Here is a 24,176-nt window from a genome sequence, read left to right on the forward strand (position 1 = left end):
TCTGTATTCTACACAGCCTGAGAGGTTGTCCATGGAGGTGTAAGCGCCCCAGCCCTTCACAAGAAGGGGGCCAGAGCAGCTGGTGTGGCTGGGCTGTCTTCCCAGTCTGCGTTCCTTCACGCTGTGGCAGCAGAGTCTCCGTGAGACCTGGCCTCAAGGCCACCTTTCCCGCTCGCCTCCACAGCCTGCTGGAGACTGGCTCCGAGGGGCACTCCCTTACCTCTCAGGTGGGATAGGAATGCAGAATGTTCTTTTTCTTTTTTTTTTGAGACGGAGTTTTGCTCTTGTTGCCCAGGCTGGAGTACAATGGTGTGATCTCGGCTCACTGCAACCCTCGCCTCCCAGGTTCAAGCAGTTCTCCTGCCTCAGCCTCCCGAGTATCTGGGATTACAGGCATGCACCACCATGCCCGGCTAATTTTGTATTTTTACTAGGGATGGGGTTTCTCCATGTTGAGGCTGGTCTCTAACTCCTGACCTCAGGTTATCTGCCCGCCTTGGCCTCCCAAAGTGCTGGGATTACAGGCGTGAGCCACCGCGCCCGGCCCAGAACGGCCCTTTAAGGGTCAGTTTTATATTTTGGAATTTTATATTCTGCTAGTTACGTGTTTTTGTTTTTGTTTTTTCTTTGAGATGGAGTCTCGCTCTGTCGCCCAGGCTGGAGTGCAGTGGCGCGATCTCGGCTCACGGCAGGCTCCGCCTCCCAGGTTCACGCCATTCTCCTGTCTCAGCCTCCTGAGTAGCTGGGACTACAGGTGCCCGCCACCGTGCCCGGCTAATTTTTTGTATTTTTAGTAGAGACGGGGTTTCACCGTGGTCTCGATTTCCTGACCTAGTGATCCACCTGCCTTGGCTTCCCAAAGTGCTGGGATTACAGGCGTGAGCCACCACGCCCGGCCAGTTACATGTTTTGAACCTGCTCTACCGTGATCCCTTGTGAGGGATTCAGGCAAACTGGGATGAGGCAGAGAAACAGAAGCCCTAGGGGCCATCGCGTGTGGGCCTTGTTTTCATGACTAGCTGATTTGCCCTAGAATGGCTGTGAAGTGGCAGATAATTTAGACTGTGTTCATCTGCCCAAATAAATAAACTGATTTCAAAGACAAGCTTGATGGTTGAAGGCAGGGTTTGCAAGTTCCATCACAGCAGGGCCCTCTGTGGGATTTTGGCTGGTCGGAGTAAGGCCCTGTGAGGGCCAGCTGGGCTGCACCTGCCCAGGGTTGTCCTGGGAGGGCAGAGCTCTTGTTGCCAGGTGTTCTGGTGCCTGTTTTTGAAAGGGAAATAAAAAACTTGGATTCTGATGAGTACCAGGAGGTTACAAGGGTTGTCCATGCTCAGCAGTGTCTGCAGCTGCACCTGCCTGGACCCGGCCACCCCTCTGCTGGAGGCCTGTCCGTTCTGCCTGCTGTACTGCTGCACTGCCCTCTGCTCTCCCCTCTCCCCTGCCTCTGCCCACCTGGAATAAAACCTCTTCCCCACCTTTTCTGTAGGTGACAAGGCTCTTGATGGCTATAGTAAAAAAAAGTACGTCTGCAAGTTGCTCTTCATCTTTCTCCTTGGTCATGACATTGACTTTGGACACATGGAGGCTGTGAACCTGCTGAGTTCAAACAGATACACGGAAAAGCAGATCGTGAGTATCGCTGCAGATGGAGGCGGTGGAGGACGGCCTGTGCCTGGCAGGACCGAGGCCCCGTGCCCGCGTGGGGTCGCTGCTTCCTTCTCTACCCACAGCTGACATGAGCCACGTGGGTCTGCTGCAGATGGAGATGCATGTCCAGTCCGTGTTAGCACCTGCTGCTAACACCTCGAGGGCCCCCTTCCCGCCTAATCTGGGTGCTCTTCAGGAAGCCCCATGCCCTCACAGCGTTCCTCCTCCTGCATGCTGTTCTCCTGATGAGGTGGCCATGCCTTCTCTTCCTCCTTTCTTCGAAACCTCCCTTCCGGCGAGTTCCAAGACTTCCTGGTTGGTCTGGAGAGCGGTGCACGTGACCCAGCGTTTGATGTGGTTGGTGCCCTGTGCCCATGAGGTCGGCCTCCGGCGGAGGGATGCCTGCCTGCCACAGTGCCTTGTTGACACACTGTCCTGAGTAGACCCGTCCCGTGGCCCCTTGGACCGCTTTGTTTCTGCAGTAGGCACTGGATGCACATGGCTGGGTCTTGGTGCGGAGGGTGCTCGGCCCACCATCTCCCCAGCCACGCACAGTGTCCTGTCACTCCGTGGAGGGTGTTCGGTCCACCATCTCCCCAGCCCTTGCCGGGCTGATGCACGGTGTCCTGTCACTCTGCTTTTGAAACCTTCATGGGCTCTGCAAGTTGAGCTGTGTAGTCTCTTATAGTCACATTATTTTTGTGTTTTCCCTGGTGGTATAAAGTAACATTTTCTTCCATTTGTTAAAAAATTAAACTTAGAGAAATTAAGAGAGACTCTAGATGTCTCAGGGGTTTTGATAAGTTTTGGTATTTATTCAACGAGCATTTGTGGAGTGCCTGTGGTGCACCAAGTAGTGTTGGGGGACATCGGGGATTAGCCTCGAGGACAGAGGCACAGGGACCAGAACTTGGGCCCTGCCGTTGTCCTGGGGGAGATGGGTGTCACATGGCTCCACAGACATAGAATTTGAAAGGATTTGAGAGAGGGAGTGGGGGTGGGTGTGTTGAGCTGAGGCTGGAGGGAGGGGAAGTTAATTGGGGGGCTGAGGGCGGGAGGAGCAGGGCGAGCAGAGCAGGTGGTGCCTGGCAGTGGCCTGGGCTGTGAGAGCAGGGCTGAAGGGGCAGTAGTGTTTGGAAGGTCGGGAGCTCCCTGGTGGCATCTTCCTGGGAGCTGTGGGAGGCTGGGCACATCTTTAACCTGGGTGGTCAGTGATGGATTGGGTCTGGAGAAAACCACTGTTTCCCCCTGGGTGGGGAGGGTGTGACCTGTGAGGATGGCTGGGAAGAAGTGACAGTGACACGGGACTGGGGTTTGCCCTGGGTCGGTGGGGGTGGGGGGTCGGGGCGGCGTGAGGCTGTGACACAGGCAGATTAAAGAGTGGGAGGGAACAGGCAGCTGGGTTTCTGGAAATCACTGTAGCTAAAATCAGCCTGTCAGTGAAGGTTCCCTCCTATCTTAAGTCGAGGATAGTGTGATGCCCGGAACACTCAGACGCGTGGCCGACAGTGGAGTGAGTGGGACTGGGGGGTCCGGTTCCTGTTGGCGTCTGGCTCATGGCATCCTAGTCAGATGTGCCCCACAGGAACGCTGCGGCATGAGAGCATCATAGCGGAGGCATCCCGGTTCCACCGGAACAGACGTTTGCCGAGTCCTGAGAGCCGCAGCTCCCACAGCAGTGCCCTGGGTGCATGGGTGGTGCTGGGGCTGCTTCTGCGTCTGTGTGTCACTGCTTGTTGGGTGACTCGGGGCCACAGGCAGAGTTGGATTGTCACGAGCTTTCTCTTCTCCTGTCTTTTGGAATGCAGGGCTACCTTTTCATCTCTGTGTTGGTGAACTCGAACAGTGAGCTGATCCGCCTGATCAACAACGCCATCAAGAATGACCTGGCCAGCCGCAACCCCACCTTCATGGGCCTGGCCCTGCACTGCATCGCCAGCGTGGGCAGCCGGGAGATGGCCGAGGCCTTTGCCGGGGAGATCCCTAAGGTCCTTGTAGCCGGGTATGTGCCGGGCTCCTGCCGAAGATGTGCTGCTTTCATGCCCAATGCATCAAATGTGGAGCTGCTTAGCCTAGGAAATGTTTTACTCTCCCCGTCTTATGGGAGATGAGATGTAGCCTGAGGTCGGATCCAGAATTACAAGTTTAGGCTGGGCGTGGTGGCTCATGCCTCTAATCCCAGCACTGTGGGAGGCCAAGGTGGAAGAATCACTTGAGCCCAGGAGTTTAAGACCAGCCTGGACAACATAGGGAGATCCCATCCCTACAAACAGTTTAAAAAAATTAGCCAGGTGTGGTGGTGTGCTCCTGTCGTCCCAGCTACTTGGTAGGCTGAGGCAGGAGGATTGCTTGAGCCCAGGAGGTCAAGGCTACGGTGAGCTGTGTTCATGCCACTGCTCTCCAGCCTGGGCAACAGAGCGAGATCCTGTCTCCAAAACAAAAAGAGAATTACAAGTTTAGATTTCAAGTAAAGTGCAGTCAGATTTTCCCTCTCCAGTACCACTGAGATTCAAAACAAATCAAAGAAGAATGCCCAAACCCTGCTGGCCAAACCAAGGAGAGGCTTCAGCCCCACAGGTCACCGGGTAGAACGACGCATCTCGGGGCAATTCCTCCTCGCGCCCTTTCCGAAGGGCTTCATGTGGAGAAGCTGAGCACCACACCAAAGTGCCCTTGGCCATCTTTTCCGTCCCTTGTTAATTTGGAGAGAAGCCTTGTGGGGCTGAGTCACCAGGTCTGGAAGAGCTTAAAGCAGCCCTGGGGTATCTGTGCCACAGGCAGGGCCCCCACCGGCGTGTTCCAGGATACCCTGTGGAGTTGGGAAACTGACGCCCTGCCCACATGGTGCCACCCAGCTGAGCTGGGCCTCAGACCACAGGAGATTGGGTGGACATCCACGCAGACTACACAGTGAGAACCGGAGAGAAGGTGGTGGGAAGGCATGAGAGAAACAGGCCTAGACCCAGCATCTTAGCTGGGCCTCATTGGCTTTGTGAGGGCACTGGGCCATTTCTTGGGGCATTTTTGGTTGTTAGAGTGGGTAGAGACCAGGGTGTTGCACCCCACACCACACAGGACGCCCCCTAACAGAGAATGAAGCAGCCTTCTGTCAGCTGCAAGACAAGGAGCATGTCCCACAATAGAGAATGAGGCAGCCTCTTGTCAGCCGTGAGGCAAGGAGGAGCCCGCCTGGCAGGGAGACCGCAGCACAGTCCCGAGAAGACAGCTATTCAGAAGCACAAGAGCTCAGAGATGGGTAACCCCGCAGTAGGATGGACAAGAGCAGAACCGGAGAACCGGGGGAGCAGGTGCAGGGCCTGAAGGCACCGTTGCTCCTCAGGCCATTCAGTCACAGGTGGCAGAGCATGTGGTGGGTGCCCTGAAAACAGGGTGTCCAAGATGGAAGGAAGGCGGCTTGAATAACCAGAGGACGCTGGTGCAGGAGACGGAGGGTGGACTGGGGATCGGAGTCAGCCAGAAGGTCCAGTGGATTCTGCCTCAGGGCCACGGCCCCCTGGCCTTCCCTCTTGTCCTGCCCCCAGGGTTGTTGCTTGCCTGTTTTTTCCTTCCTGGGCTCTGAGGTTTTTGTCCACTGCAGTGGCCGCTGTATACCCAGCATCTTGAACAGTACCAGGTCCCTAGTAGGTGCTTGGTGGGTGTCTGTGCGTGAGTGGAATGCAAGACAGGGCCACCCCTGAAGTGCGTGCAGATTGATGAAGTGGGGCATTTCCTGAACTGAGCACCTGCTGCAGGAGCCAGGGACAGAGGAGAGAGGAGCCAGGGCGAGGAGGGGTCTCCAGGGGCCAGTGCATTGCGTCTGCAGCCGGAAGGGAGCAGGTGGCCCATGTTGTGGTGCCTGAGTGGGCCCATGGGGATGAAGGTCACAGGCAGGGTTCTCCTACCTCAGAGAGCTCAGGTAACATGGTACCCATGGTACCTTCCTTGAAGAAAAGGGCCAGTTGTTGAAGTCCATCTAAGTAGTGGATGACTCAAAGTAACCTGCTCAGGCTGGGCGCGGTGGCTCACGCCTGTCATCCCAGCACTTTGGAAGGTCGAGGTGGGTGGTCCTGAGGTCAGGAGTTTTGAGACCAGCCTGGCCAACATGGTGAAACCCCATCTCTACTAAAACTACAAAAATTAGCCGGGCGTGGTGGTGCTCTCTTGTAGTCCCAGCTACTCAGAAGGCTGAGGCAGGAGAATTGCTTGAATCTAGGAGGCGGAGGCTGCAATGAGCTGAGATCGCGCCACTGCACGCCAGCCTGGGCAACAGAATAAGACTCTGTCTCAAAAGAAAAAAAAAAAAAGAAAAAAAAACCTGGGCGTGGTGGCTCACGCCTGTAATCCTAGCACTTTGCGAGGCCGAGACGGGCAGATCACCTGAGGTCAGGAGTTCGAGACCATCTTGGCCAACATGGTGAAACCCTATCTCTACTAAAAATATAAAAATTAGCTGGGCGTGGTGGCACCCTCCTGTAATCCCAGCTATTTGGGAGGCTGAGTGCAGGAGAATCGCTTGAACCTGGGAGGCGAAGGTTGCAGTGAGCCGAGAGTGCTCTGCTGTATTCCAGCCTGGTGAAAGAGTGAGATTCTGTCTCAAAAACAAAAACAAAAACAAAAAAAACCATGCTCAGGAAGGAGGTGCTGTGGTTGGAGGACTCCTGGTGTGTGTGTCACCTAGAAATGGAAGGACAGAGTGGGTGCTGAGGAGGTCAGGTCATTCCTAGGGCCAGAGGTAGGGATGGGGGGCAGCGGCCAAGGCAGAAGAATGGGGGTGGTGTCTCTGCTGGGATGGATGGAGTTGATGGAAAGAGAACCACCATGGAGGTGCAGAGTAGCCGTGGGGTCCTCGGTCTCCCTCGTGTGAGCCGACGCCGGAGAGTAGTGGTGGGGTCCCCGTCCCCCTTGTGTGAGCCGATGCCAGCCCTTGCGGATCCTCCTGCTCTGAGGAGCGTGGCGTGCTGGGCGCCCTCCTGTGTCGGCATTTGTAGCCACAAGCAGGGAACCTGGTTGGTTCCTCTCTGTTGAAGGACTGCTAGGGGCCGAGTCATGGGGTCCTGAAGCTGCCTGGCAAGGACAGCCCTGCTGGCGCCTGGTACACACCCCTGACGTGGCCTCGACCACACATCCACGTGGACGCACAGCAGGGTGTGTGTGCGGTTCCTGCTCTGGGCTGATCTTGTGAGGATGGGGTGAGCCGGAAGAGGGACACAATGCCTACTTCTCCTTTCAGGGGCTGTTTGCACCCAGAAGGGGAGTTTTTTACTCAAGGTAATTTTTCTTTGGAATAGTATGGGGAAGATTTAGGAATAAAAAAGCCAGAAGGTAAATGGTACAGGTTGTCTCTACACACTTTTCTTTCATGTGGAGCAGTGGATCCATCTGATTCTGTTAAGTGCTTGGAGAAGAGACTGGCCCTTTTTCAGCTGTGTCTCCACAGCATCCACCCCAGGCTCCCTGTTGCCTTCCCAGCTGCTTAGCAGAGTCTGGTGGCGGGAGGGCGAAGGGGGATAAGCAGAGCATGGAACACGGCTGTGGCCTGAACAAGTGTGTTGGCAGCAGAGCAGGAGAGCCCACGGCCGGCTCCCTTCTCACCGTGTCTGCAGGGACCCGAAGCCCTTTGCTCCAGGGCTGAGGGCACGGGCGGCCCAGCCCACTGTTCAGGGTGGGGCGTGGTGGGGTGAGGGTGGGTGTGGGGCAGGGGAACATCACCAAGCAGATGTGGAGCTCCATGGCGGTGCAGGGCCCTCCACACATTTCTGTTGTGATTGTGGATTAAGTTGTAACAATAACAAGAGAGCTATTGTTCAAACAACGAATGAGCAACATGAGCTGCATGTGGTCGGCTGGTGGTTTTGGTGGTGAGAAGGTTGGCAGGGAGACCTTTGGAGCAGGGCCCATGTGTGCTGAGAACGCTGCTGCTGCCCCCTAGGTGGCCCTTGGCAGGCGGTCCTGAGTGCTGTCCTGGCCCCTGTGCCAGCCCCACCCCCGCATCTCCTGCTGGCTCTGGGGGGTGCTCCGTGCAGTTCTGTGCTGTGCTCAGCCCGTTGGGAGTGACTCTGACGTCTGTCTTCCAGAGACACCATGGACAGCGTGAAGCAGAGCGCGGCCCTGTGCTTGCTGCGCCTGTACAGGACGTCCCCTGATCTTGTCCCCATGGGCGACTGGACGTCCCGAGTGGTGCACCTGCTCAATGACCAGCACTTGGTAAGCGCCCTTGGCTTCGGTTCTCCCCACTCCCCAGGTGACCTTTGGGATGGCCATTGTGAAGACACCATGGTGCGCCTTCTCGGGATGCCCAGGAGAGGCTCTCGCAGGGGCTGCTGTGGCTGTGAGTGCCGAGGCCATGGCGGCCCTTCCTGGGGCTGGATGAGTAAGACTCCACCTCTGCTCATCCTGTGGCCAGGCACTGGCTGAAGCCCTTGTAGCACGGAGGCTCTGCAGACACCCACAACTGAGACACGTGTTTCCTGGAAACACCTGTCTAGTACGGGAAGCTCCTGCCTGGCGTCCCGGCTGCCTGTGCCCTCATCTAGGCTCCCATGTGCAGTCTCACTAATCCACATGCCTACTCCACGGGCCAGGCGCAGCGGTCATCCCCATGGTATAGGCATAGACCAGGGTGGAGGTTTGCAGCGATTTGGTGATGTGTATTCAGGTGCCGTGAGAGGCAGGTGTGGGGGAGGGGCTGCGCCAGTGTGTGAGCCCCAGGGGCTGGGGGGTCACAGAGCCGTCCACTGCATCCAGCAGGGGTGGATGTGGGCAGAGTGGGCTTGTCCTGCCTGAACTCCGCTGTATGAGTAAGAGGGTCAGAGTTGGCAGGAGTGGAAACATTTCCTGCTGTGTGGGGAGGCGTGTGGGCCGGTCACGCGTTCACAAGGACCCAGGATCGAGGGCCGAGAACACTTTCCCGTGTTGCCGTGAGCCCCATCCTGGCGGGGGAGCCTTTCAGACGGCGCTGCTGGAGGCTGTTGTCCACCATCCTGTGGACCCTGGGAGGTCGTGGGATTTTCCAGCTTTGCAGTCAAGGAGGCTTAAGCTCAGAAAGAGGAAGTGTCCTCTCACAGCCCCAGGCCTGTACCCGGAGTGGGCGTGCTGCGGCCTTGGGCGTCCGAGAGTGTGCGGGTGAAGCAGCTGTGTGGGAGCCGTGAGTCGGCAGGGCCTGGTCAGGGAGGCAGGCCTTGGGCTCCTGCCCCACATGGCAGCCGGGCACTGGGCTGCTGAGCGGCCGGGGCTGTGTGCTTTCCCCCGGGCCTTCTGCAGACAGGATCTGGGCATGCTCCGTGGGACTGGCCGGGGCTGCTGTCATTGCTCCTGCCTTGGAGGGAAGTTTCTGCGGCCATGCGGCCGTGGGGCCACCCTGAGTGCTTTTCAGGGTGGCAGGGCCTTGCCTCAGGTGGCCACGAGGGCACCTCTCCTTGGATGCTGTATGATTCTGTGACCCCAGCTACTTGGTTTGCTTTTTGTATTTTTATGCATGTGGCTGTATTTCACCAGGCGCTTGAGTCAGCATATTCTTTTTTTTTTTTTTTTTTTTTTTTTTGAGACGGAGTCTGGCTCTGTCGCCCAGGCTGGAGTGCAGTGGCCGGATCTCAGCTCACTGCAAGCTCCGCCTCCCGGGTTCCCACCATTCTCCTGCCTCAGCCTCCCGAGTAGCTGGGACTATAGGCGCCCGCCACCTCACCCGGCTAGTTTTTTTTTTTTTGTATTTTTTAGTAGAGACGGGGTTTCACCGTGTTAGCCAGGATGGTCTCGATCTCCTAACCTCGTGATCCGGCCGTCTCGGCCTCCCAAAGTGCTGGGATTACAGGCTTGAGCCACCGCGCCCGGCCTAGTCAGCATATTCTTGGTTAAAGGCAACAGAAACTCTTCCTGAAGGGGTGCCACAGCCAACCCCAAGGTGGGCTCCCTGCTGACCAGCACTTTCCCATCTTACCTCTCCCAGCTTGTGCGCCCACACCCCCGGCAGGCTGTCTTTTGTGTGGCCATGGCTTTTGTCGAGCGCCTTCCACCTCTGACAGTGAAGGCCTGAGGCTTGGCTTCTCTGGTCTCAAGTCATGAGCCCCCAAGAAAGGTGTCATTTGCTCACTAGAGTGAGTGAGCTCCCCCACGTGTCCTTCAGGGAGGTCTTGAGTGGGGCAGGAGGCGTGCGCAGGACCAGGTGGGTGAGGGTCAGAAGGTCGGCGGTCAGACGTGCACCCAGACCTTGGGCATGGTGGGGAGGGTGGTGATGTGGCCTGAGTGCTGCATGGGCACCATGCTGAGCCTTGGGTCTTTTTTTTTTTTTTTTTTTTGAGACGGAGTCTCGCTCTGTCACCCAGGCTGGAGTGCAGTGGCCGGATCTCAGCTCACTGCAAGCTCCGCCTCCTGGGTTCGCGCCATTCTCCTGCCTCAGCCTCCCGAGTAGCTGGGACTATAGGCGCCCGCCACCTCGCCCGGCTAGTTTTTTGTATTTTTTAGTAGAGACGGGGTTTCACCGTGTTAGCCAGGATGGTCTCGATCTCCTGACCTCATGATCCGCCCGTCTCGGCCTCCCAAAGTGCTGGGATTACAGGCGTGAGCCACCGCGCCCGGCCTGAGCCTTGGGTCTTGTAGCCTGAGGATGACCTGATGGAGCAGACAGGTTGGAGTGGACGAGGACAGCAGACACCATGGAGAGAAGGGTTGGGGGGCCAGGCCAAGGGCTGGAGGCCACTGAGGAGACACTGAGGTCGCCGCGGCGCCAGCTGCTGCCACAGGGGTGGGGCCGCGTGTCGCGTGCCTGAGTGTGCTCGAGAGGCCTCTTGCTGTCTCAGTGCAGGGGGAGGACGTCCTAAGTGAGAGGCTGAGCTCAGTGCCTATGAGTGCCTGTCAGCCTGTCACAGGGGCGTTCGAGATGCATGTTCGCTGGGGGAACACACCCTGAACATTCAGGAGTCCTGTGGGGAATGACTCTGCCCTCATGGAAGTTACATATACAGACCTGCAGTTCCTTACAAGTTCTTTATTGGATTTGGTAAAATCTGTTAGCACTTTGCTCACCGAGAAATACAGGAAGAAGACCAATCAGAGCCATTTCTTTCTTATAGCTTTCACGTTTTCCTTGCCAAGGTCACAGGCATAGCAGGTCTCTGGGGAGAGTGCCGTGTTGTAGTAGCTGTACCCCAGCCAGGCTCAGGAGCCGTGGTGCAGGGCGAGCGGTGGGGGGACTGCATCAGTCATTCGAGTAGACATTTTCTTTGAGACAGAGTCTCGCTGTGTCGCCCAGGCTGGAGTACAGTGGCGCGACCTCAGCTCACTGCAAGCTCTGCCTCCTGGGTTCACGCCATTCTCCTGCCTCACCCCCCTGAGTAGCTGGGACTACAGGCGCCTGCCACCTTGCCTGGCTAATTTTTTGTATTTTTATAGAGACAGTGTTTCACCATGTTAGCCAGGATGGTCTCCATCTCCTGACCTCGTGATCCACCCGCCTCGGCCTCCCAAAGTGCTGGGATTACAGGTGTGAGCCACACTGCACCCAGACTCGACATTTTCTTTTTTTGAGACGGAGTCTTGCTCTGTCGCCCAGACTGGAGTGCAGTGGCCGGATCTCAGCTCACTGCAAGCTCCGCCTCCCGGCTTCACGCCATTCTCCTGCCTCAGCCTCCGGAGTAGCTGGGACTACAGGCGCCCGCCACCTCGCCCGGCTAGTTTTTTGTATTTTTTAGTAGAGACGGGGTTTCACCGGGTTAGCCAGGATGGTCTCGATCTCCTGACCTCATGATCCGCCCGTCTTGGCCTCCCATAGTGCTGGGATTACAGGCTTGAGCCACCGTGCCCGGCGACATTTTCTTTGAGACAGAGTCTCGCTCATCACCCAGGCTAGAGTGCAGTGGCGCGATCTCAGCTCACTGCAAGCTCCGCCTCCCGGGTTCAGGTGATTCTCCTGCCTCAGCTTGCTGAGTAGCTGGGATTACAGGCGAGCGCCACCAAGCCCGGCTAATTTTTGTGTTTTTAGTAGAGACGGGGTTTCACCATGTTGGTCAGGCTGGTCTCGAACTCCTGACCTCAGGGCATCCGCCTGCCTTGGCCTCACAGAGTGCTGGGATTAGTGTGAGCCACTGCGCCTGGCACAAGTAGACATTTCCTGAGCTCACTGTTTACATTTTCAGAGTGAATTGGTATCATTTATTTTATATTTTTAAAAAAAATTTATGGGAGAATGTCTTTACGTAATTGCAGTCTTTTTTCAAGAGATCTGAGTGACTGAATCCCTGGTGGCTGTCCTGGAGCAGTAACAGGCTGCCCGGTGCTGTGTCCTGGAGCGGTAACGGGCTGCCCGGTGCTGTGTCCTGGAGCGGTAACGGGCTGCCCGGTGCTGTGTCCTGGAGCGGTAACGGGCTGCCCGGTGCTGTGTCCTGGAGCGGTAATGGGCTGCCCGGTGCTTGGGGAGGACCACTTGTGCCCTGGGACCCGAATCTGTTCTCACTGAGGCCAGAAGGAGTGGGGAGGGAAGATGTGCTGGGCCTGGTGGCCTCATCCAGTCTGTGGTGGTTCAGTGACTGCCAGGGCCACTTTCCAAAAAGGAGAATGTAAAAGGACTTCTCCAGTTGCTCTTTTCTACAGTCTCATTTCTGGGTTGTAAAGATTCAAATCAGTCTAAGGGTCGTGTCTCCCTCTGCAATGAACATGAGTGATTAAACCAGAGTCAGCAAGTGCAGATGACGATGGAGGCCAGGCCAGGAGAGGACAGCAGGCCAGGTGGCGTGTGCAGCCCACATGCTTGACCTGCATGGTGGATATGGCCCTCTGGCCCTTTGACGCTGGCAGGGATCTGGGCTAAGCATGACGGAACTTCCCAGTCTTTAAGGAGAAGCTGGAAGGAGAAAACCTTGTGCCATCTTGGAGAACATTGTAGGTTTCTCGGGGTAGGCCTGAGGCCAGAGTAGCTGTGGGCTGCCAGTGTGCTGCTGGTTGGTTTAAGGTTTTGTTTGGAAGATGAGTTAACACACGTGGCTAGCTTCAGTTGTTTTGACTGTCTGTTGTGTATGTGTTTTCTTTCAGGGTGTGGTAACTGCAGCCACGAGTCTGATCACCACTTTAGCACAGAAGAACCCCGAGGAGTTTAAAACCTCCGTGTCTCTGGCGGTCTCCAGGCTAAGCAGGGTAAGTCTGTTTGTGGGGGAGCAGAAGTCAGGGTGGGTTTTGTCTTGGTTATTTAATTATTAGCTTACTTGTAGAATGCAAGGTATTTGGTCAGTTTATAAATTCAGAGGTGAAAACCAACTTGGCTTCTCTGTCAACCTTCTTGTTAATTGAGAACTGTCCCGTCTGTAGAGAAACACAGCTCCCTGTTCCCATTGTGTGAGCAAGCACCCAATACCACGTGGGTGGAGGAGGGGCACCCAGGGGTCCCGTGGCCCCCACTGGGGAAGCGTGGCTGGCGCTTCGTGGACCTACCACCTGGTGTGCACGCTAAAGCCTGCTGTTCAGCTTCCTGTTTTGAGTTTTATGCAGCTGGACCTGCAGCACACGTTCTTTTGTTTTGTGTGCAGCTGTTATACATTCACATTTGATGCTTCATGGAATCGGCTGTGTGAATTGACCCCTGCAGTTTACCCGCTGTCCTGTTGAACACTTAGCTCCTTGTCCTCTGAGGCTGCTGTGCATCCTCCAGCATGAGCAGTCTGGGACGTCCCTCGGTTTCCGTGTACGTGAGGTGCTGCGCGTGTCTGCTGAGATGTGGCATGGCTCAGCTGGGGGCTGCAGCTCCTGAACCTGAGGAGGAGGGTGTTGCCAGACCAGCTTCCCTGTGGTGCACCCGGGTCTCGCAGCAGCAGCAGGAGGCGGAGGCTGGCATGTGTGGTGTTAGTCCCTTGGGTTTTAGTCATCTGGGTGTACAGTAGGATCTCTGTGATTTTTTTTTTTTTTTTTTTTGAGATGGAGTCTCACTTTGATGCCCAGGCTGGAGTGCAGTAGTGCAATCTCGGCTCACTGCCACCTCCGTCCCCTTGATTCAAGGGATTCTCCTGCCTCAGCCTCTGGAGTAGCTGGGACCACAGTCACCCGCCACCACGCCTGGCTCATTTTTGTATTTTTAGTAGAGATGAGGTTTCACCATATTGGCCAGGCTGGTCTCGAACTCCTGACTTCAAGCAATCTACCTGCCTTGGCCTCCTAAACTGCTGGGATTACAGACATGAGCCACTGCACCTGGCCTCTTTGTGATTTAAATCTACATTTTCCTGATTATCAATGAGGTTGAGCAACTTGGCCTGTTGATTGGCTATTTGGCTGTCTTGTTTTGTGAAGTGCGTAAGTCTTTTACCCATTTTTACCCTGGATTGTCCGTTTTTTGTGTTGAATATTTCGCCGTTAAGCATGATGTCTGCTTTAGAATTCTGTTGTTGTTGATACTCTTCTTCACATTAAAGAAGTTCCTTTATCTAGTTTGCCAAACAATTTTTATCATTAACTGGTAAAACCACTTGAACTTGGAGTTTTCTTTGTGGGAAACTTTCTTTTTTTTTTGAGATGGGGTCTTGCTTTTGGTGCCCAGGCTGGAGTGCAATGGTACGATCTCGGCTCACCGCAACCTCCACCTCCCAAGTTCAAGCAATTCTCCTGCCTCAGTCTCCCAAGTAGCTGGGATTACAGGTATGCACCACCATGCCTGGCTAATTTTTTAGCAGAGACGGGGTTTTTCTATGTTGGTCAGGCTGGTTTCGAACTCCCGACCTCAGGCGATCTGTGCACCTTGGCCTCCCAAAGTGCTGGGATTACAGGTGTGAGCCACTGCACCTGGCCAGGAAACTTCCTTTTTTTGAGACGGAGTCTAACTTTGTCCCCGAGGCTGGAGTGCAGTGGCGCAATATCCGCTCACTGCAAGCTCCACCTCCTGGGTTCACGCCATTCTCCTGCCTAAGCCTGTAGCTGGGACTACAGGCACCCGCCACCACGCCTGGCTAATTGTTTTGTATTTTTAGTAGAGACAGGGTTTCACCGTGTTCGCCAGGATGGTCTCGATCTCCTGACCTAGTGATCTGCCCGCCTTGGCCTCCCAGAGTGCTGGGATTACAGGCGTGAGCCACCGCCCTGGCCCTGGCTGGGAAACTTTCTAATTATGAATTTAATTTATTTCATAAGTTGTGGAACTGTGCATGTTTTCTTTTTCTTTTCTTTTTCTTTTTTGTTTTTGTTTTTTGAGTCAGAGTCTCACTCTGTTGCCCAGGCTGGAGTGCAGTGGCATGATCTCGGATTGCCGCAACCTCCACCCGGGTTCAAGCGGTTCTCCTACCTCAGCCTCCTGAGTAGCTGGGATTATAGGCCCTCGCCTCCATGTCCAGTTGATTTTTGTATATTTTTGGTGGAGATAGGGTTTCACCACAGTGTCCAGGCTGGTTGCGAACTCCTGACCTCAAGTGATCCTGCCTGCCTTGGCCTCCCAAAGTGCTGGGGTTACAGGCAGGAGCCGCCACGTCCGGCCTCCTTTCCTCTACTTTCTTTGGGTTAATTTGCTAGTCTCTTTTTATTATTTATTTATTTATTTATTTTTGAGACAGGGTCTTGCTTTGTCGCTCAGGCTGGAGTGCAGTGGCACGATCTCGGCTCACTGCAAGCTCCGCCTCCTAGGTTCGCACCATTCTGCCTCAGCCTCCCGAGTAGCTGGGACTACAGTTACCCGCCACCACGCCTGGCTAGTTTTTTGTATTTTTTAGTGGAGACAGAGTTTCACCGTGTTAGCCAGGATGGTCTCGATCTCCTGACCTTGTGATCTGCCCACCTCGGCCTCCCAAAGTGCTGGGATTATAGGTGTGAGCCACCGCGCCCAGCCTAGTCTCTTCTTAAACCCTTGAGATGAATTTTTGTTGCTTTTCTCTTTATATTTGTTTCAAATATGTACAGTTAAGGCTATATATTTCTCTCTCAGCCTGCCCTTAGCTACGTACATGTTTGAGAGACAGCTCATGTTGGCCGTGTCTCTGTCTCGGAAGTGCTGTGATTCTTGCCTTTCCTGCTTTGTGTTTGTGCCTTTCAGCCCTGTCTTTGACAGACAGCCTAGAACTTGCCTCCCTGTAGCAGGAGTCTGTGACCCAAGTCTGGGCTGGCATCTTGCAGCTTAGGGCAGGAGTCAGGGTGAACTTTTCTAAATGGGTTCACTTATGGCCTAAAAGTGTCGCACATGTGAGCTTTGTAGGAAGGGAGGAACTACATTGACCTCCCAGAAACAGGAGACACTGGGCTGTATGTCAGTGGAAATGTGAGGTGGTCGTGATTGTCACTTGTTCGGGAGGTTGACAGAGGATCTGCCAAGCCAAAGGCCGCATTGGACAAAGAGATGGGATGTGAGTGAGGCGGGCAGCCTCCCTGCCTCAGCGAGCTCACCATCTGGGTTGACCTGTGGTCGGGGGGAACTGTGGGGTTGTGGGGTAGGGTCAGAATGCCGGCTTCTGGGGGTGGGGGTGTGCTTCTTCCTTCTGAGGAGCCTAAAGCTCTCTCTTTCGTTTCATTCATGTTCTGGTCCACAAAGGAAAGACTGTAGTTTCAAATCCAGGTGCTATGGTGTCTTGTACCGAGTGAGGGTTGCCACTCAGCTGCGGCAGCGTGTTGCCAAGTGACAGCACAGCCCTCTCACAGTGAACCTGGGGGTACCAAACAGTGTCAGACGCTCCTGGCACATGAAACAAAACCATTTTTCCAGCTCAGGCATGACCCGAGGAGTGCGTATGGCTTTTCTTTGGGTCCCTGCAGCGGGGGCTCATGCCCAGCAGCATGTCTGATTGCCTTTGCTGTCTTACAGATCGTGACGTCCGCATCAACAGATCTTCAGGATTACACCTACTATTTTGTCCCGGCTCCCTGGCTGTCTGTCAAACTGCTGAGGCTGCTGCAGTGCTACCCACCCCCAGGTAACGCGCAGGCCGCGGCTCCTGAAGCTGCACTAGCGCCGGTCTGATTCCCTGTCTCAGATTTAAGTGGTTTGTTTATTATTTTAAGAAGTGTGTTACTAGCCCTGCCTCTTGATTCATCGACCTTTCTGCCAGTGCTGCCATATGCGCTGGCTTTTGTGTAGCAATTATTGCAGAGCCTACAGTTTTGTTAGGGTTTGGGTCTATTGTGCTTTTATAGTATCAGATCTGTGCAGGTTTTCTTTGAGACGGAGTCTCCCTTTGTTGCCCAGGTTGGAGTGCAATGACGCGATCTCAGCTCACCACAACCTCTGCCTCCTGGGTTCAAGCGATTCTCCCGCCTCATCCTCCTGAGTAGCTGGGATTACAGGCACCTGCCATCATACCCAGCTCACTTTTGCATTTTCGTAAAGACGGGATTTCACCATGTTGGCCAGTCTGGTCTTGAACTCCTGACCTCAGGTGACTGGCCTGCCTCGGCCTCCTAAAGTGCTGGGATTACAGAAGTGAGCCATTGTGCCCGGCCTTTCTCAGTTTTGTAAATGCTCCCAGCTGGGTACACAGATGTGAATGAACTATATTAAAAATGCTCTCATGATGTATGGGTACAGCCGGGAGGGGCAGGGTGGGCTGTGGGCCACTGGAGCCTGGTGAGCACCATTCTGTCTTGCCCAGAAGACCCTGCAGTGCGAGGCCGCCTGACTGAGTGCCTGGAGACCATCCTGAACAAAGCCCAAGAACCACCCAAGTCAAAGAAAGTCCAGCACTCCAATGCGAAGAATGCCGTGCTCTTCGAGGCGATCAGCTTAATCATTCACCATGACAGGTGTGTCGGCCGCCTGTGGAGCGAACTTCATCTTGCGCACGCACACATGTTCCTTCTCGTTGGCATGACTGGGCTGATCATGTCTAGTTAGTTTGTCCACTCCACGGGCCTTCCCTTCGTCCTGCCTGTCTGCTCCCTGCTGGACCCTTTTCTTTCCGTGCAGCTCGGCTCATCCTCCTCTGAGCTCACCATGAATTGCTTTGCTGACTGTGGTCTCATCCCCCAAAAGGGCCTTTTCCTCCTTCTCCTGAGCATCCCCACTCCTGACTGGCTTCTCGTGTCATGGAACGGAGAGGAGACGGGGATGGGGTGGGGGGCATGTGCACATGTCCTGTGACTTTGCTGGGCATAGAGCCATACTTGGTGGGTCCAGGGTCCCAGGGCAGTGCTGGAAACGGCTGTGCCCATCCACACAGCACAAGGCACAGGGTGAGTGACTGGCCGCTCCACACAGCCCGGAGGGTCTGCCTCCTCTGCCCCCACCACACAGCCTGGAGGGTCTGCCTCCTCTGCCCCCATCACCCGGCCCGAAGGGTCTGCCTCCTCTGCCCCCACCACACGGCCCGGAGGGTCTGCCTCCTCTGCCCCCACCACACGGCCCGGAGGGTCTGACACGGCCCGGAGTGTCTGCCTCCTCTGCCCCCACCACACGGCCCGGAGGGTCTGCCTCCTCTGCCCCCACCACACGGCCCGGAGGGTCTGCCTCCTCTGCCCCCACCACACGGCCCGGAGGGTCTGCCTCCTCTGCCCCCACCACACGGCCCGGAGGGTCTGCCTCCTCTGCCCCCACCACACGGCCCGGAGGGTCTGCCTCCTCTGCCCCCACCACACGGCCCGGAGGGTCTGCCTCCTCTGCCCCCACCACACGGCCCGGAGCGTCTGCCTCCTCTGCTTCCACGCCTTTTCTGCTCAGCAGTTGTGGTGCACTGCATGTGGGCTGGCGTGGGTCTTGCGTGTGGTGCCGTGCTTTAGGGTCCTGTGAGAATGAGATTGCAGCTCCCACCAGGCTCCCGATAATGAGGAAACATGCCAGGCTGTGGGCAGACGCTCTCTACAGCTAGTGAACACCACCCATTTGCTACTACAGCATTTTTACAAATGATGAAAACTCAGTCTGAGAGAGCTGGGAGCTATTAAAAGTGAAATTTCCCATTTTAGAGAAAGCTCTGTTGTTATGTGAGGAGAAGCCACGTTCTGAAGAGACAGTAGAGTGAGTGGGGCAGCAGCCACGCTCCCAGCCTTCTCAGCCTTCTCCCTGCCCCGGGCTGGTGCCTGAGACCCCATTGCCGGTCACAGCTTGACCGGCCTCCTGCGAGCCTCATGCAGATTGAGGCTCAGGAGGTGCTGGGAAGCTCCAGTGGATGCATGGGCTGCTGACTGTCACTGGGGGGATGCACAGAATGGACGCAAAACGGAAGTCAGGGGTAGGGGTCAGGTGCATCTGGGGAGGCTCCCGAGTTCCCACTTGAGCAGTGCGGTGGCGGTGAGTGCGGTGTGACTTTGCTATCTGCCATCTGGACCCGTTGGGGAACGCAGGCTCTGTCCAGTTTGTGTCACACTTGCTGAGGAAACCGCCCCCCCCATTTCCCCTCCCTCCATGCAGTGAGCCGAACCTGCTCGTCCGCGCCTGCAACCAGCTGGGCCAGTTCCTGCAGCACCGCGAGACCAACCTGCGCTACCTGGCCCTGGAGAGCATGTGCACGCTGGCCAGCTCCGAGTTCTCCCACGAGGCTGTCAAGACACACATCGAGACTGTCATCAACGCCCTGAAGGCGAGTGCCCTGTCCTCGGGGTCTGCTCACTCCCTGAGCAGGTGCTGTGGGCCTTCCTGTGAAGGCTGGGGGGACGCAGTGCTTCCTGACTCCCCGCAGAGATGGAGGTGGTGGCTGGTGCTGCTGGCCTCTGCCTGTCACCTACTCTTGGGAGGTCACACCACAGTTGAGGGCCATGCTGCCTGGCGATGGCCAGGACGGCCCTGCTCTGCTGGTTAGGCTGAGCACACGAGTCCCTGGCAGCCCTTTCCCTGCTGGGGGCAGGTCCCCGTGTGCCATCCTGCATGTGCATAATGCCAACAAGTAGAAATAGTTCTTCTTGGTAGAAAGATGAAATTTTTTCCCTCATCTCTGAGAAAATCCTCTTTTTGCAAAGGAAACTCACTTTATTTGGGGGTTAAAATTTCAGAGTTGGAAGACCCAGTTGAGGTTGGCCATTGCCAGCCTTCGTGAGACTCCAGAGCGACCCCGAGGGTTCGTTCCATGTAGGACGTGTCTGCCACGTCCTTAGTCACCGGTGTGCATGTGTTAGGAGGTGGGAGGTGGGGAGCTGCACGTCTCCCGTCTGGCTCAGCCTCAGGCTGTGGCAGGGCCGCTCCCGGCCCTCCACACGTGTGTGTGCAGCTCACGGGTGTTCCGGGTGGCGTGCGAGGGGCTCGTGGTGGGCGTTTGGTATTCTGGATTCTTCTTGGTCCTGGTTCGGTGTGTGTTTTAGTCAATCCCTATTGTCAGAAAGGCTGGACGCTCATTTTAATACGGCCAGTGCTAGGGCTGGCAGTGCCCACTCTCCTGCCGTTTGCTGGGAGCAGAGCTATGCAGACCTCGGGCTTTCTCATGCTGCAGAGCCTCTTGGGGGCTCATCAGCGGGGGCTCATCAGCACGGGCTCCAGCGTGGGGCGTGAGAACCTGCCTTGGGGCAGCTCCACGGCAGTGTCGGAGGCAGCGGGGTCTTCAGCTGCATGGAAGAGAGGCCTTAATAACCTGCACCAGGCAGTGCGCTTGGTCCTAGCGAAGCTGGCCTGTGCGGAGGGAGGCGCGGGCGAGGAGGCGGAACTCTATTCCGGGCCGTCTACACCAGGCAGTGCGCTCGGTCCCAGCGAAGCTGGCCTGTGCAGAGGGAGGCGCGGGCCAGCGGAGGGAACCCAGGCAGTGCGCTGGGACCTAGCGAAACCGGCCTGTGCGGTGGGAGGGCCGGGTGAGTAGGCGGAACTCTTTTCCGGGCCATCCAGACACATGTGGCCCGAGTGCAGGTCGGATCCTTGGACCTGGATGTGTGTGTGAGGGAAGCTCAGGGTGGGCGTTGAGATGCGGTGCCGGGCCTATCCCCAAGCCTGGGCCTTGCTCCTGCGGCCTCTTACTCTGTGCCTTGTTCCCCAGACCGAGCGGGACGTGAGCGTGCGGCAGCGGGCCGTGGACCTCCTCTATGCCATGTGCGACCGCAGCAATGCCCCACAGATCGTGGCCGAGATGCTGAGCTATCTGGAGACGGCCGACTACTCCATCCGAGAAGAGATTGTGAGTTCTGGTGGCCTCTGAGTCCTCTCCTGCCACAAGCACGAATCTCAGGGGCGGAATTTCCTTCGTGCTCTGTGATTCTGTCCCTCAGGGCTTGATTGAGAACCCATGAGATGCTGGATACAAGGCTCCTCTGCCTCTGCATTTCAATCCACATTTTCAAGCTGGGTGTGGTGGCGCCTGTGGTCCCAGCTACTCCTGAGGCGGAGGCGGGAGGATCACCTGAGGCCAGGAGGTTGAGGCTGCTGTGAGTCGAGATCATGTCACTGCACTCCAGCCTGGGCAACACAGCGAGGCCCTGTCTTTAAAAAAAAAACAACAACTCATTTTTGGTAGAGTCATTTGGTCTTGAAAATAACTATTGACCAGGTGCGGTGGCTCATGCCTGTAATCACAGCACTTTGGGAGCCTGAGGCGGGTGGATCACCAGGTTGGGAGTTCAAGACCAGCCTGACAAACATGCAGAACCCCTGACCCCATCGCTACTGAAAATACAAAATTAGCTGGGCATGGTGGCGCATGCCTGTAATGCCAGCTACTCCAGAGGCTGAGGCAGGGGAATCGCTTGAACCTGGGAGGCAGAGGCGGAGGTTGTGGTGGGCCGAGATCCTGCCACGGCACTCCAGCCTGAGCAACAAGAGTGAAACTCCATCTCAAAAAAAAAAAAATAACTAAAACACCTGCCCCGCGTGGCTTCTGTGGCCTGCCTGTCCTTTCGGTGGTGGCACTGCAGCCCCAGGTCTGAGTGAGGCTGTAGCCATCTACGCTGGGGCTGTACAAATTCAGACTCCTGTGGGCAAAATTCTTTTATTTGTTTAATTATGTTGCATTTTGAGCCCTTGAATTAATCCTTTGTGGCTTGGCTTTTTTTTGTGTCTCTCTCTTGATCTCTGGGAAGGACGGGATCTAGGCCATAGCTTAATTTCCCATGTTGTTTTTATCCACAAAGTAGGCGTGCATACTTGCCAAATTGCTGAAGCTCATCGAACCTGTATGTGTGAAAGACTGAGCATCAGCAGGGCGCAGTGGCTCATGCCTGTAATCCCAGCACTTTGGGAAGCTGAGGCGGGTGGATCACGGGGTCAGGAGATCGAGACCATCCTGGCTAACACGGTGAAACCCCATCTCTACGAAAAATACAAAAAATTAGCCGGGCGTGGTGGTGGGCACCTGTAGTCCCAGCTTCTGGGGAGGCTGAGGCAGGAGAATGGTGTGAACTCGGGAGGGGCGGATCTTGCAGTGAGCCGAGATCGCGCCATTGCACAGAACGAGACTCCATCTCAAAAAAAAAAAGAAAGGATGAAAGACTGAGCATGACCCAAAACTTGAGGGAAGGAACCCTTGTGGAGGCCACATGGTCAGCAGAGGAGAGGGCCTGAGGCCTCCACCATGCTCACAGGCCTCTCAGGCTCACTGTCTGTGGATGGTGGGGTTTAAGGGGCAGGCCCGGGTGTCCTCATGTGGGGTTGGCCACTGTCACCAGCCAGGACCACAGCCTCTTGTTGAGGCTGAGACAGTGCCTCCATTGTATAGAAAACACTTTGTTATTTGTCTTTTTGGGCAAAGTACAGCTCGAGGCCTCCTTGGGCGCTTTGCCGAGAGCCATGGTCGGAGCTGGCGGCAGGTGACAGGTCGCTTTGGGCGGGTGGGCGTGGCTATTCCCAGGTGAGAGATGCAGGTTTTCAGGGGTCTTTAGTGAACGGAGGGGCCCAGGTACTGGGACTTCAATGCTGAGGGGTGAAATTATCACAGACCGAGCTTCAGTGAGGCACTGCAGACCTGCAGAGGGCGGGGGCCAGGAGGTGACTCTCACGCTGGACTGTCCACCCTTCAGGACAGGGCAGTGGGCCTGGGAAGTTGAGGGGCCCAGGAACAGGGGTGGGCCGACTCCCGGCAGGAGGCCCCAAGGGCAGGCACCGCGGGGAGCGTTTGGTGTAGGGCAGGGCTGTCTGTAGAGTGGCCAGGCAGGTGCTTGTTGACTGCAGCCAGTGGACCCTCTCTGGCCTGGCTGGGGCAGTGTGGCCTGGTCTCAACACTTGTGGTGGGGTGGGGCTGGCTCTGGGGACGGCCGTCACAGGAGCCTCGTTCCTGGTCGTCATTCTGGGTGGTTTGAACAGAGACAGAAGCAGTGTGCTTCTGAATACAGCAGATTTTGAGGTCCTGGGCATTCTTCAGCCCGGTGTCTGCTCTCGCCCCTCTGCGTGATGAGCGGCTCTACGTGATGAGTGGCAATCCTCAGCTGGCTCCTGCTGCGAGGAGTAAGACAGGTGCTGTGTCTCAGGCCGCATAGTGCTCCCCCAACTCCGTCCTTTCAGCCGGGCATGGTGTTCCCCCCACCCCATCCTTTCAGCCGGGCATGGTGCTTCCCCCACCCCATCCTTTCAGCCGGGCATGGTGCTCCCCCCACCCCGTCCTTTCAGCCGGGCGTGGTGCTCCCCTCCCCCGTCCTTTCAGCCGAGCATGGCAGAGCATGTTCTCTGGCTGTGCTAGGTGCTAAGTGTCCAAACTGGACGTGGCCCACTCCCTGCCTACTCAGCACCTTCCCGTCCACAGAGGGGGACGGATTGAGAGCAGGACTGTGGGTGCTGCACTGTGGGTGGGATGGCCAGAGGAAGTGCCTATGTTCTGGGGGCCTCAGGAGGCATTACACTCCTGGGGGGCCATGTGGACTGCAGAAGGCGGTAGTGACCTGGTCTGGAGAGGATGATGGTGCAGAGGCCCCTGGGAGGGCAGAGCAGCCGTTTGTGGAGGGGTGGGAGGTGACTTAGCACAAGGTGGGGAGAAGGGCATGTGAGGCAGAGGTGGGGACCCTACCAGTGAGGCCTGAGGGCCCCTGGTGCACAGCCCCGGGCTGAGGATAGGGCTCAGAGGCAGTAGTACGTTTTGGAATGATGCCTTGGAAGTGTCACGGAGTCAGGTTGGGATTTGGGAATCCAGGCTCCAGGCAGCGACTCTCGGAGGGGGGGGCCCAGTCACCAGTGCCTGAGAGGCCAGCAGCAGGGTGTGGAGAGGGGGCAGCGGTGTGTGGAGGGGTGGCAGGGTATTGGGGGTGCCCTCGGGAGGCGCGTGGTCTTGATGCCTGCTGGCGTTGGTGTTGGCAGCTGGTGCTGTTGGAGGGGGGCTTGGTTCCAGGTGAGGTGACTTTGGGGAGATGAGTTTGGTGTTGGACAGCCTGGCAGAGCTCCATGTGAGTGGCTGCCACGTGGGTGTGGGCTGGGCAGGTGCCTCCAGGGGCCACCCGTAAGAGTGAGCCAGAGAGGGGAAGAAGGGGAACCCCCAGGTGAGGCTCGCAGGAAAGATTGGCCAGAGCTGGAGGAAACCACCAGAGAAGTGGCCGCCAGGAGCCCAGGGTGGCATGATCAGAGGAGTGCTGCCACCAGGTGTCGGGGCTTTGGGAGACAAGGGCCCAGGTGGCAGGTGGCCTGGCTGTGGCCGTGGCCTTCTGTGCGCTGGTCTCCGCCTCTTCCTGGCTTTCTTTGTTTAAGTCAGGGAATCTTAAACTTTCGGGCTCATGGCCCTTTTTGAGAATCTAGTTCAAGCTTTCTGCAT

At 56.4% G+C, this 24,176-nt stretch overlaps 1 protein-coding gene across 4 annotated transcripts in view; it reads left to right on the forward strand.

The window, feature by feature from the left end:
* AP2A2 (adaptor related protein complex 2 subunit alpha 2) overlaps positions 1-24,176 on the forward strand; it is an 87,770-nt gene that overhangs the window by 42,892 nt on the left and 20,702 nt on the right. For 2 of the 4 annotated variants that reach the window (XR_012422883.1, XM_045372414.3), the window contains exons 3-10: positions 1,490-1,632; positions 3,459-3,652; positions 7,725-7,854; positions 12,670-12,771; positions 16,406-16,514; positions 17,190-17,340; positions 18,944-19,112; positions 20,490-20,627. Coding sequence is in view for 2 of the 4 variants with exons in the window: in XM_045372414.3 (XP_045228349.1) it covers positions 1,490-1,632; positions 3,459-3,652; positions 7,725-7,854; positions 12,670-12,771; positions 16,406-16,514; positions 17,190-17,340; positions 18,944-19,112; positions 20,490-20,627 (1,136 nt within the window). In the remaining 2 variants the exon portion in view is untranslated. The remainder of the gene's footprint in view (positions 1-1,489; positions 1,633-3,458; positions 3,653-7,724; positions 7,855-12,669; positions 12,772-16,405; positions 16,515-17,189; positions 17,341-18,943; positions 19,113-20,489; positions 20,628-24,176) is intronic. The other 2 variants (XR_012422884.1, XM_045372415.3) reach the window with 1 other exon arrangement.

Source organism: Macaca fascicularis, chromosome 14 (genome assembly GCF_037993035.2).
Source record: "Macaca fascicularis isolate 582-1 chromosome 14, T2T-MFA8v1.1".
Classification (NCBI taxonomy): domain Eukaryota; kingdom Metazoa; phylum Chordata; class Mammalia; order Primates; family Cercopithecidae; genus Macaca; species Macaca fascicularis.